We start from the raw sequence: 15,072 nt of genomic DNA on the forward strand, positions 1-15,072 counted from the left end.
GCACAACACTCACACACATTAATCAACCGTACAACCGCATGGGAAACAACAAATGCACCTGATCCCTTCCCTATATATATATATATATATATATATATATATATATATATATATATATATATATATATATATATATATATATAGGGTTGCATTCACATGCAAACCCCCTTAAAATACAAACTAGTGGACAAATATGGGCCATAAGATTAGATTAGATTAATGGTTGAGATTTAAGAAGAAAAATATATAGTAGGATCCTTAATTAAGAATAAAAGGGCAATTAAGACAATTGAATGGTAGTCTAATTACAGTAAAATTATTATTTTGATATGTAACCTAAATTAAAGAATAGTAATTATAGTAGGAGTAGACCAAAGCAAAACAGACCTACAACCCACGGTAAAATTATTATTTTGAATGGTTGAATTATTGGTCTGTTTAGATTCCGCGTGTGTGCACGAGTTTAGATTATCGTGTGCGCATCGGAGAACTGGGCAGATTTAAAATAGTAGTAACATGTGTGCATGCTTTATACTGTAAGTGTGCACAGTTGACCGCAATATACAATACACACATAGTCACACAGTCTGTTCTTAATTATATACCTTTGTGTTATACGTACCAGATATGTGTGCACTATTAACTCTAAAAAAAAATGATGACACTGCAGGTAATACTGGACGCATATATATGAGTTATTGAGCCTTACTTTTGATGATTGCGGTCTTATTTAGTCTTTCGTTGTTGGGTGCACACCTAAGTAATTTTATGTGCATGGATGAATCCCTTAGTTTTTTGAATTTTTACTGATAAGCGCGGTGGGACAAAAAATTTGACTTTTATTACTATTTTATGTGTACACTAATAACCAAACAATATTGACTCTGCAGATACAGACTTGTCTCTATACCATTTACGGGAGTGGACAATAATAAGAGGTGCGTTATGTTCAGGCCAGGCCACGACAGCCAGAATTGTTCAGACAAAATAGACCTATCAGACGAATAGTCCCTTATGGTTTAAAGCAATACGAATACTAACTTCATTTGAAGTTGAATTAAATACTCGTCAAACTTTTGAATTTTACCGATCGTTGGAAGTTAGTTTGTTGCGCCATGCACACTGTTTTACGCCATTGTGCACCCACGTTTTTTATTACTAAGCCTATAAGCCAATAGTGAACTACTCAGTATTGTTAAATTTATTTATTTAGTTGTGCACACACATAATTTATTTAGTTTGTTGAGCTATGCACATTATTTAACACAAATGTGCACCCACGTATTTAAAAATTAAGCGTATACGATAATATTGAACTAGTCTGTTTTAAACTCTACCCATGGTTGGTAATTATTTAGTAGAACTTTGGACACTATATAACGCCATTGTGCACACATGTTTGTAATTACGAAGCCTATAAGCTAATAGTAAACTACTCACTTATGTGGAATTTATTTAGTTTTAACCCATGGTTGGAATTTTTTAGTTGTGCACGCACATAATTAAACCCAATGTGCACTCATGTATTTAAAAACTAAGCGTATAAGAGATTTTTGAATTAGTCTCTTTTATGAAATTTACCTATTCAGTATCCATGCACATAATTCAACGCAACTGTTCACACACGTGTTTATTAACTAAACCTACAAGTTAATAGTTCAATAGTCAGTTGTGCACACAAGTTTGTAATTACGAAGCCTATAAGCTAATAGTGACCTACTCACTTATGTGAAATTTATTTAGTTTTAATCCATGGTTGGAATTTTTTTAGTTATGCACACACATATTAAAAACTAAGCGTATAAGAGATTTTTGAATTAGTCTCTTTTGTGAAATATATCTAGTTTGTATCCATGCACAGAATTCAATGCAACTGTGCACACACGTGTTTATTAACTAAGCCTTCTTAGCTTCCTAGCTCAGCTCAGCTCCCTCTACTTTTATTTCAATGGGCATGAATCTATCACAATATTCTGGCCGGCCGGCCGGGTACTGAAATAATACTGGAGAGAGAACATTTCAGTTGGTTGGTCTCACCATCATCAGTGAGCCTGTGGTCCTCGCACTGCACGCACTTGCGGAAGATAGATAGAATGGTAACCAAGCTAGGAAGGGGAAAAGGTGGATTTGCATTGGTTGTAAGATTCAACTACCACACTTAAAATAAAATAAAAAATACAGTGCTCAAAAATCAAACCATATGTTTCACATTTTTACTCAAACATCTTATTCCATCTGCCAGAATCATAGGTCCCCATTTCATTGTGCATATAGTTTGGCATTTTTTCATTATTTGTGAACATAGTCTGGCAGAATCAATGATGAGTACGTAGCTTAAAAAGTAGCAGTAGTTTTTATATATTTTCTTTCAATTTGTGGAACCCATATATCCAGAATTGAAACACATTCACCCTCAGATCAGCAGTTACAACACTATTTGCAGTGCATGTGCATATATAAAACAAATATATATTCTTATAATGGTTTCCAAGAGTTGAGAAAGAGATTAAACAATATAACAATATGACAAATGTCCGGAGCTGAATATTTTGTGGCAAAAAAACACAACAAAGTGGTGCTGCTTCACATTGAAAGCAAATATGAAAAATGGCCTCGTGCAATCATTGCTAAGGTAAGTGAGGTGGGCTGAGAGTTTTAAGTTGATGCTAACTTTTAAATTGAAGATAGCTAATTGGCTGCATAAAAAATGAAAAAGTAGTAGAACCCAACAATACATTTCCAATATGAAAAAGAAGCGAGGGTATCAAACATATGTACAGCTCTCATCCAACAGTAGAGAGTTACCACATTGAAAAACTTACTGAACAATGGTTCTCTACAAGGGATGAATAGCCCCACCATCTATTCATCGAGTAGAACGCGTGGGATTGCGATTTTCCGGGTTGGCTGTGGTGACAGATGAGGATCCATCTGATGGTAAGTGCCAATTCCCAGTGATGATCACAGATGCCCACTCTGTTGTGCTGTTGCATAAGAAGGTTTTGTACATTTTGCTGGCCATTGTTGAGGGGGTGTATAGTGTTTTTGCTTCTAATTTCTTAGCTAAACCATACAGATCAATATATACCAATATAATCCAAAACTAAAAACATGGGATTTTAGTTTCTTCAAAAAAAAAAAAAACAGAGAATGCAAGAACAACAACTCTCCTACTGCTTACACTCTACTCTAAAACTGGAAATGGAAATAGCAAATAAACAACGAAAGAAAAGAACACCCATTTACATACTGGGGAAAAAAAAAAAAAAAAAAAAAAACAACAAACACATACTCTAAAATTCCACAACAGGAATACGGTTGCCTCGGCATCAGAAAAACCAAAGAAAAAAGGACTAACATCATCTAAGAACAATATTTACACCCATACCAATGAATTACTTCAATGCACCATATAAATAAATAAAAAAAAAACACTAGATAAGGATGGAGAAAACAGACGTAGGGAAATAATCAAATACAAAAAAAAAAAAAAAAAAATTCAAAACACAGATAACTAAACCTATAAACCATGCAACAAATCCCCAAAAATAAAAAACCCTAGATCCCCAATTCCGGTTAAAATCCGGCGAACACACCAATCCACCACCCACAAAACCCCTGCCATGCCTACAAACAAACAAACCCCCAACAAAAGAAGAACAAAACAACAAAAAACATAATAAACAAACCAAAAAAAAAAAAAAAAAAAACCAGAAAACGCAAAAGGAACACATACCTCGGCCGTCAGCTCCCACCGGTGGTCCCCGCCTCTTAGTTGCGCCGCGGTCCCCACCAACTACCATGGCTACGTGGAAGTGAATACCGATAGACGAATCAGCGAAATCAACGCGACAATCGGCAGTGTCTACAATGCACGGATGGAGAGCGAGAAGCGGACAGACGATAATGAAGTGTGATGCGCGTGGAAGTCTCTAGACTATTTTGACTAGGTTACAAACTTATGGCAAAATACCACAAATAACCCACTTAAAATAAAAACCAAGCAAACTTACCGTAAAAACCAAATGTCCACGCGGAGCAATCAGACCCCTCCAATCTCATAATCCAACGTCCCTAAATTGTCCACAGGTTTGTATTTTAAGATGTGTTTTCACCTGAATGTAATTCTATATATATATAGGGACGGAGGGAGAGGGGGCCAGGGTGGGCAGCTGCCCCCTACTCACCCCAACCCCACCCCATATATAGTATTTGTATGTATATATGTATATATAATACATGTTTTAGTATTAGTATAAAACAATTATAAAATATTAACAAGAAGTGAGTTAGAGTAGGTGGTAGAGCACATCTTTGGTAATAATGAGGTTAAGGATTCCAATTTTAGCATCAACATTGTTTTACAATTCTTTTTAATAGCTTTTTTAATATTACACACACTCTATAATAAGATGTGTAATTTATAATGTGTTTTCTATTCAAATTATTTTATTAATTATGTTTCATATTTTGTTATGAATATTTTTATAAAGTTTCGATGTGTTTTATTTTTCGTCCATATCCAACAATATTTACAATTATATTTCTTAGGTAGTTTATTTATTTATTTTTAAATTATCTCTTTTGTTTTAATGTTTCGCTTTTTTTGAAAAAAAATTTTGTATCCGTCTGTACTGTTTCGGCCCCCCCCTCAACCGAATTTCTGGCTCTGTCCCTATATATATATATATATATATATATATATATATATATAGTCAGCAGTATGGCAGACGAAAGAAAGATAAAAAAAAAAACTAATTGTTGGTCAGCCGACTCCAAAACCTTTCCCCTCTTCGTCAGCCTACTCACTTCTCTTTTTCTCGTTCGACTTCACTGGGGAAAAATCATCGTCAATCATCATAGTCAATTCACACATCTTCTTATCGATTTGAAGGAGAGTTTACAGAGGAGGGATCGTAGGATTGACTTAAAATCTAGGTAAGATTTATGTTCACTCAAAATCCTTTTACCTCAAATCAAAAATTGACTTTTCCTAAGTGTTTATGTGAAAACATTTTCCTTTTAAAATTTGTTTTGCTGTTTTTTATATTTGCTATGTGACTCATGAATTGAATTTGTATTACTTGTGATATTTTGAAGATGAAAATTTGGAATTTGAGATTGATACATGTACTGTGCATATATAAACGTGGGATATATTAGTGTGCTGTGTATATATGTATTTGGTATGTATAATACATGACTATATTATAATACTTATATGCATATGAATATTATACTGTAGATAAATTCACAAGCTGTGCATCCTATAGTATGCGTGTGCAGATACGTATGTATGTTTAATTGGTGCACTGTATGTATATACGTGCATATTATGTTCTGTAGTGAGAATAGTAGTAGGGTATCAAATAATGTTGTGTATAGAAACATATGTGTGGCGTGTAATCATGAAATGCTGAGTATGGTGTATGGTATAACACTACTGGAAATTAAGAAATTTCCGACCACCTGAAAGTGATCTTAAATCAAGTCAAAAGTCTTGTCCGACCACTTTTGGTATCAACTTGATTTAAGATCACTTTCAGGTGGTCGAAAATTGCATAATTTCCACTAGTGTAATGAGTTATTCGGTTATAAAGGTTATATGTATAGGTACAATACCGAATGAGTTACTTTGGTAAAAAAGGCTTTTAATTTAAGAGGTGAACCTTTTGAGGTTATAGATATATATATTTTGTCAATGAAAAATGGTGCCATCTGGTATTTTTGTGGAGTGAGCAGTTGGAATATACTGACTCACTAGGGACTCTGTTTTGTGGAGTGAGCAGTTGGAATATACTGACTCACTAGGGAGCCTGAAAGATCTCTGTTTTGTGAAGTGAGCAGTTGAAATATACTGACTCGCTAGGGGGTTTATATTAACTTCCCTGTTATTTTGAAGAGTGAGCAGTGACGTGGAGTGAGCAGTGACGTAAAAGCTGACTCACTAGGGAACTGAGAAAACTCTCTGTTTATGAAAATCTATTTTTGAGAATTTGAAATCCTCCATTTGGTACCCATTTCTTCTTGGCAATTTATAAATATCAAGTGTAGTTGATCTGAGAAATTCAAATGTACTATCGGAAGATGTTCTCTTGGAAAGAGATAATTTGAGAGGTAGGAATTCTCTCTTTGGTAATATATTTTGAGATCATTTTGAGAGATTGAAATTATCTCTTTGGTTATTATTTTGAGAGTTTGGAAACTTTATTTAGTTATTATTGGAAATTATTTTGGTGATTATATTATGGTTTAAAGAAATTTTGAGTAATGAGGATGTTATGAAATATTTTGAGGATGTGGTTATATTGAAATGTTGAGGTAATTGTTATGTGATGAATCTTCAGGAAAGAATAATTGTGGAATGATTTTGGATTAGAGATAGGCAATGCCTTAGTCGATTTGCTAGAAGTTGTTATGCATATTTTTGTACTTGAACTTGAATGTGTGGTTTCCTCAATATATATATTTTAAATGGTTAAAGTTAAAGATTATTGGCCTTGTTGAGAAGGTAAAATGTTTAAGGGGTATATTATGTGCAATTACATGCTCCTATGTGTTATGTGCTATGTGCAAATGTTTTACGGGGTGGAGTAAGTCTTACCCGCTGTTGTATGCTGAGTTTGTCCCCTCTTTAGTTATTTTGCAGGTCTTGTTGCATGAGTATCTGGAGCATGAGAGCGATTCACCATCCTAATTTTAAGTTTAGAAGGTTTATATTATTTTAGAAAAATTTAGAAGTTAATTTTTAGACAATTGTATTTAATGCTTTATAATATAATTAATTTTGGGTTGTTTTTAGTAGTATCGATTTTAGCTTGTGCGATTAGCTACGTGGTTATGAATGCCTTCGTTTTGTTTTTAGCTTCCGCAATTTAAACAATATGTTGTAATTAAATAAAAGGAAAAAAATTAAAATTTCCTCAGATTCTAGTTTTGAAAAATGGGGGTGTTACACTACACAAGCTTTTATAGGAGATGGAGTACTTAATAGCATTCATGATGGCATTCATAACCACGTAGGTGTTACCTGAAACAACAACCATTATTAGAGATTTAATTCATAATTTAAAATTAGAATTAATACAAAATTAATTCCGTAACAACAGTCCAGAATAAATCTGATAGACCAAACTAACGATTGGTTCACCGAGCTCAACTCAAAAGTGGCTATTGTGTTGGAAAAATGATACCGAAAGTTGCCAACATACACGAGGTCAATCCTGAATGGCTTATCAAGCTCAGTTTGGAATTTTATTTGCCCCCACCCCCCTGCAAGAGAGAACCTCTATGCTATACAATTCAATAAGCCTATAAAAGACCCTTATATAAATAGTTGTGCAAATCCACTTCCCAAACCAATGTGGGACAAAAGCTAATCTTTTTCCCTTCATTTTTCCAACTCAATGGGTCTACTTTGAGAATCAAGATCTCATTCACCCATTTTTCGTTTTGAGCATACAATATATCAATCTCTTCGTCTCACTATGAAGAATCGGAATTCACTTTTACCCGACTCATATCGGAAATGGACCCCACTAATAATTGTACCACAAAATAACCGGCTTAAAATGCCATTTTAATGCTATTTTTCCAACATGACTCAATCCCTTTACTCCCAAGTCCTAGCATAGTGACTGAAAGGCGCTATTTTTGGCAAAAATAGATTTGTTATAATCGTTAAGAATATTTGGATCGATATACAAATATAAATTATAACAACGAATATTATGTAGTGCAGTTGATGAAATGAATTGTATTTTTGATGTTATCATTGCTTGAATTCGAGCAAATAATTACCCAATTATCTGTGCAGTGTGCGTGCAATGCACATATAAAAATTTTTATTATATATTTATATAATAAAATTAAGGAAAAGGGTCAAATTGGCCCCATAAGTCGACCGGATAGTGAAATTGGGTCCATTAACTAAAAATAAGCTTCACTCAGATCTCCTAAACTTGTAAAATTGTTCAATTAAATCCAAAGTGACTTGTTTAGCGGGTTAAATCTTCACATATTTGACACGTGTCGTTTTTCTAAAAAAAAAATAATATTTCACATATTTCCTCGTAAATTAAAAGAAATAAAAACACCTTTTAGAATAATAATTTTAGAGAATGAAGCTTGCTTAGCAATCATTATTACATGGACCATGGTCCACACAATTGTGTGGACCATAAATAAAAAGTACATTTTTAATATATTAAGGGTACATTATTTATGTACGTAAGGTATATTTTTTGAAATTACATTTTTAATATACTAAGGGTACATTTTTTTTTATTCAGTATAAAAATAATGTATCTTCAGTACAAAAATAATATACTTTTCATATATTAAAAATGTTCCTGATATTCATGATCCACACAATTATGTGGATCATGGTCTAGTAATTTGCCCTTGCTTACTAACTAGGCCAAAACATCACAATTTCAAATGCCCTTAAATTAATTAGCCCAACCTAATAATTAGATGAATTAGACTCATCAATTGGTACCTCGACTAACCAAATAATGGCAAATTATATCGTGCACCGTGATGCATAATCTATTATGCACCGAGCTTCAAAATGATGTCGTTTTGTTTAATGAAAAAAAACGACACCCTTTTTGCGTCGTTTCGCTAAAAGTAACTCTATTATTCAGTTTCATTTTGTATACACTGCAATGTCAATTCAATTAAATTCATAAAAAAAGAAAAAACAAAGACAAAAAATACAGTTAAAATGTCAATAATATAATACTACCAACAAGATGTGCAGTCCTTTCAAAAAAAAAAAAAAAAAGATGTGCAGTTGCAACTTACACGTTTTCATGACAATTCATTTTCGGTAAGAAATAGGGGAAAATCAACATTTTGGTTCCTCAATTGTCAATTTAGTTCCTAATTTTCAATTTCAACCAATTCGATTATATTATAGAATTGTTTAAAATTTTGTCAATTAAACCATTTCAGGACCAAATTGATGGAATTTTAAAAATGTAAAAATCACCATTCTGGTTCCTGAAAGGGTTTAGTTGACAAAATTTTAAACAATTCAAGGATCAAATTAGTTGAAATTAAAAACTAGCTATAGAGACTACATTGACAGCTGAGAAACAATTGATGCCGGGACCAAAATGGTGATTAACTCCAAGAAATATTTCCTTTTGGGAGGAAACTGAAGATGGATGCATTATATTCAAAAGCTGACTCAATCATACCAATAATGCTATTGCATGATGAAAAAGAAATATTCTCTTTTTCCCTACTTTTTATTTTTATTTTCCTTTCAAGAAACAAACAACACATTCTGTTCATGAAATATATAATAAGTAAAAAAATTTCTATATGGTCTTCTAATTCTTTGTTTGGATGCTTTAGTATTATGCGTAACGTCTTGTGTAACACCAAAGGTTTAATTCTATTGAAAGATAGATTTTTCCGTTTGAAATGATAACAACGATGGCATCAGATCACAAGGTAGTTAGCAATTCTTATATGATCTTTTAATCATTATAGAATACACTTTTAATTTTATGAAAAAAAAAAAGTTTTGGGCCCTGTTTTGGTAAATGGTTGTTAGCTGTTAGCTGATTGGATTAATTAGAGGGTATAACTAGTTGATAATATTAGCTGATTGTAGAAAGATGTTTGATAAATTAGTTATTAGCTGATAGTTGTTAGGTATAATTTCTTTCGTAAATTATGCCGTGGAAACGTGCTCACCATGCTTGGTGAACACGCTTCCAAACGACGTCGTTTTTGGCGTCGTTTTTAAAAAAAAAAAAAAAAAAAAAACATTGTTCTATTAACGGCGTTAGGAAGGCAGTTATGATCAGACAACTCTTTGCGTTTGATTCTTTCCTATTCGCAAATCTCTGAAGGCAATTGTGATCCGACATTCGCGATTCTTTCCTATTCGCGATGGAGGAGACGACGGTTCGAGGAGAAGATTCAACCGATATGATTTCTGCGATTCCAGGTTGCGTTCGATTTTATGCGTTTGATTTTGTTTGATTTATGAGATCATGGATTGTTGAAGATTTAGTTATTTTTATTGGTATTTGTTCAGTATCTATGCAGTTTGAATGTTCATAATGGCCGTAAATGTGTATTAGTTCCATGTTTCTGTTATGAATTTTACATAATGCAATTATGTATTTTCTGTTACAGAGTTATGAATTTTGATACTCTGTTCATGCATGTGATATGAATATTCATAATGTAATAGTACTATGTCCATAACATATTAACTGGTATGTTACACTGCTTGCATATACTCAGTGAATGAAGATTGCGTTGGTGATTCAATAAGCAATGATCAAGCAGAGTTAAACATTGACATTGATGGCTCGTCTTCAAGTCCAGGTTCTTTTTATTAGTTGGTGTATCATGAATGTTGTTTCTGGTAGGTGTAGGTACTGATTCATGGTGATTATATGCAAATTGAATGTTGTGATTGGTATTAATAATTTGTTCACGTTATGAATTTACAGTTTTGAGGTTATGAATTTTCCGTTATGTTATTATGAATTTTCTATATGAGATTATGAATTTTCCATATGAGGTTATGAATTTTATGTTATGAGTTTATGCATTTCATGCCATGAGTATCTATGCAACTTTGAATGCTCATAATGTCACAAATGTTATTGATACCCGGTCTTTGTTATGAACTTTCTTATATGATATGAATTTTATTCTTTGTGATTATGAATGTTCTCACATGAGATTATGAATTCTATAGTGTAGCATATTATATTCATTATAGGTGAAATCCACATTCATATTTTAGTAGTTGGTATAGGTGTGGTTATATTTTTGTTGCAATTGCAGTTGATGAAGACTTGGTGGGTGTTGTAGTAAGAAATGTTGACGAAGCTTTTGAGTTATATAATGGATATGCATACAGAGTTGGTTTTAGTGTGAGGAAAGGCCAACAACGTTATAAGGCATCTACTAAGTCAATTCAGATGAAGAGGTTCTTCTGTGCTAAGGCTGGGTATAAGCAGAAACCAAACAGTGGTGTTAAGCTTTATTCAAAGATTGATATGAGGACTGGATGTGGTGCATTTGTTCAATTTGATGTGGGGGGTGATGGGATGTGGACAGTTACAAAACACTTGAAAGAGCACAATCACGAGTTATGTTCATTTGGCAAGAGTCATCTGCTTCGGTCGCATAGAAGAGTGGGAAACAATCAGCTTGAATATTTAAAAGACATGAAGAGTAGTGGTGTTGCATTGGCAGATGGTATGAGGTTTTTGAAACATCAGTCAGGGGGTTCTCCATTGGTTGGCTTTACCAACCGCGATGCTTACAATTCGATGGCTTCTGTGAGTTTGAAGTGTTTGGATGGATCTGATTCCAATTCTTTGATTGAGATATTCAGGAGGAGGCAATCTAATGAGGCTGATTTCTTTTTTGATTTCGAAGTTGATTTGGATGGAAGATTGTGTAGTTTTTTTTGGAGGGATGGTCAAATGAGAAGGGATTATGAGGTGTTTGGTGATCTGTTAGTGCATGATACAACATACCGCACTAACAAATATGATATGATTTGTGGTCCTTTTGTAGGGATGAACCATCATTGCATGAATGTAATGTTTGGTTGTGGTTTTTTGATGAATGAGAGGATAGAGTCATTTGCGTGGTTGTTTAGAGTGTTTTTAAGATCCATGGATGACAAGTGTCCACAGACTATCATGACGGATCAATGTTCAGCTATGGCTGCTGGCATTTCCATGGTGTTTCCTACATCACGCCACCGTCTTTGCATATGGCATATTGGTGAGAATTCGAAGAAGCATATCAAGGCATTGAGGAATCATAAGGATTTTCTGGATATGTTCAATTGTGTGTTGAAATACACCGAGACTGAAGCTGAATTTGAGGTTTACTGGACAAGGTATGTTATTATGAATTTACATTATATAATTCTGAATTTTCTGTTATGTCATTATGGATTTTCTGTTATGTCATTATGTATTTTCTGTTATATGATTTATGAATTTTTTAATATGAGATTATGAATTCACAGTTATACAATTCTGGATTTTATGTTATGTCATTATGTATTTTCTGTTATGTCATTATGTATTTTGTGTTATATGATTATGAACTTTGTAATATGAGATAATGAATTCACAGTATACAATTATGTATTTTCTGTTATGTCATTATGTATTTTCTGTTATGTCATTATGTATTTTGTGTTATATGATTATGAACTTTGTAATATGAGATAATGAATTCACAGTATACAATTATGTATTTTTTATTATGTCATTATGTATTTTCTGTTATGTCATTATGTATTGATGGAAAATATATTCATTATTTCAGTAGAGGGGGGATGGGGAGTGCCGAATAAATCCAGCCATGCTCTACCGAAAAGAATATATTGTCCATCAAAATAACAGTTACACATAATTGATAATATAGTAACATAAAATTCATAATATCACAAAGAAAATTCATAATATCATAACAGAAAATTCATAACCTTAGAACAGAAAGTTCATAACTACAATACAGAACAGAAAATTCACAACTCACATTGTAGAATTCATAATCTCATATGAGAAAATCCATAATTCCATATTGTCCATCAATAACAGTCACATATAATTCATAGTATAGTAACATGCAATTCATAATATCCCACAAAGAAAATTCATAACCTCAGAACAGAAAATTCATAACCCCAGAACAGAAAGTTCATAACTGCAACACAGAAAATTCATAACTACAGAACATAAAATTCACAACTCACAATACAGAATTCATACTCTCCTACGAGAAAATTCATAATCTCTAACAGAAAATACATAACCACATATAAGAAAGTTCATAACAGCAAAACCGTAATTTCATAGGCACAATAGAAAATTCATAATCTCACACAGAAAATACATATTTGCATGACATAAAATACATATTTGCATGACATAAAATACATATTTGCATGACATAAAATACATAAGTGAATAAACGTTATGGACATTCAAAGCTTGCATAGAAAGTGAATAAACAGCAGTAAAAACCATATACGAATCAATTCATAATGGTTAATCTACACATATATAATGCTACAGATATACATTCATAAGCTCATAACATTACATTCAAAACCCCATTTTAAAATTTCAAAATATGTACACGGAATACAAAAACCCTAAATCATAAACACACCATATACAAAATACCTGTAAGACAAGTGAATCAACGTTGAGAATGAGCGATGGAGAGGCTGTCTCCTTTGATAGCTATGGGAGAACGCGAAGTTTTGTTCGAGAGATGCGAGAATGAGAAATGCGAGAACGAGAAATGCGAGAGCAGAGAGGAATGGCTGTGGAGCAGAGTGTTTGAGAGTGATCGAAGGAAATGGCTGTGGAAGACGAAGTGAGAGAAGAGAGCTCGAGAGTGGAGTTCAGAGAGCAGAGTGATGGACGTTGCGTGGAGAGGAAGTGAAATGGTGTAGTGGGAACTACAAACGCTATTGGCGCGTTTAATTTAAAAAAAAAAAATATGAGTGGTGGGAGTTAACGGTGCCACTTACGGGCACCGTTAGTCCCACTCACTCAAAACGGCGTCGTATGGAACCGTGTTCACCAACCATGGTGAACACGGTTCCATGGCATAACACCTGATTTCTTTTCTCAAAAAACTAATTGAAAAAGTTGTTTTGAGCAGCTTTTTGAATTTTAGCATTTTGGAGTTGATTTTTTAACCAAAACAAACAATTAATATTTGTCAAATAAGTCAAAATTAGGTGATAGGCTAATATTTTACCAAACAATTTTAATTTTTTTTTTTTAATTATCTTTTCATTTTTTAATTTTAAATTTCAACCTATTAAAACGTATATACGTATAGTACCACATCAGGGTAAGTTTGTGAGTGATAAACGATGTAGGGACATTTAGCGTTGTCCATACTTGTCCTTGGTGTTAACACTGGTAGAAGAAACAAAATTGCATATATTTGACTACATTGAGGTGTCATTTTGTAATTTGATGTATTGGTTGATTAAACTAAGGTATAAATGGCCCAATCGAAGTATAGACAATCGTTATACCATGGACCAGGTCCATAGTGACACTGGTCCTAAATGACGTAGTTTTAAATTTTAATTTTAATGATGATTGTTTATTGTTCAAATATGATAAACGAGAAACTACAGAATCTGTTAAAACTTAAATATTAAAACGACGTATTTTTTATCCGGGTCCAGAATGCTATGTGGACCTGGTCCACGATATAAATGTAAAGTATAGAACTTGTGAATTAATTTCAACAGGTAATATAGCCGAGTTCTACTACATAGACTCCCAAATTGTACTCCCTCATTTATACTCCATGAGGTGGCAAATCAGGATTGGTTATTTTCATTATGTGGGTCCACAGAAAAATGTCTATATCAAGAGCATGTGAGAGGGAGTACAAGTTGGGAGTTTAAAATGGGAGTACACCAAGTATTTTCCGAAAATAACCAATCTTAATTTGCCACCTCAAGAAATATAAATGAGGAAGTAGAATTTTGGGAGTCTATGTAGTAGAACTCTTGTTTAGTCAAGGAGTTTCATGATCTAACAATTAACTAATCATAACGCGATATTACCGAATGGCAAACAAAACAAGGAATATTGTTTTTGAATAACTATTTTTTATAAATATATGTGTTACGTTCTTTATGAGTAATATTATACATATTTGAACAAATTTTATTTGACACAAGCGTAACGTGTTTTATTATCGATCTGATTGTTCATGATTTGACACTTAACTAATTACAAAGTAATATTGTCCAATACTCACAAAATAAGGGCATATTCTTTATTCTTTATGGAAATTAAAGTATATATCTCCAAATACATGTACATGTGACCATGAATGACGACTGTACTCTAGCTTCAAAGAAAATAGAACGCCTCCACCCCCCCCCCCCCCGAAAAAAAAAAAAAAAATTTAAAAGGCTAAAGTTGTTCTAGGTGTGCACCATATATACTGATACATATTCTCTCAAATTTTTCTTTTTTACTCTTTTCTCTTCTCAATAACATATTAGAGTTAATACCCAAAACC

The 15,072-nt window shown here is 33.0% G+C and overlaps 1 protein-coding gene across 1 annotated transcript; it reads left to right on the top strand.

Annotated features, from left to right (window-relative positions):
* The first annotated feature begins 9,909 nt into the window (after nt 1-9,909).
* On the top strand, nt 9,910-13,433 carry LOC109160538 (protein FAR1-RELATED SEQUENCE 5-like). The gene is made up of 4 exons (XM_019308825.1): nt 9,910-9,967; nt 10,270-10,353; nt 10,822-11,420; nt 13,254-13,433. The coding sequence occupies exons 1-4, from the start codon at nt 9,910-9,912 to the stop codon at nt 13,431-13,433; spliced, it is 921 nt and encodes a 306-aa protein (XP_019164370.1).
* Nucleotides 13,434-15,072: the final 1,639 nt, after the last annotated feature.

This window comes from Ipomoea nil, unplaced genomic scaffold (assembly GCF_001879475.1).
Source record: "Ipomoea nil cultivar Tokyo-kokei standard unplaced genomic scaffold, Asagao_1.1 scaffold2848, whole genome shotgun sequence".
NCBI lineage: Eukaryota > Viridiplantae > Streptophyta > Magnoliopsida > Solanales > Convolvulaceae > Ipomoea > Ipomoea nil.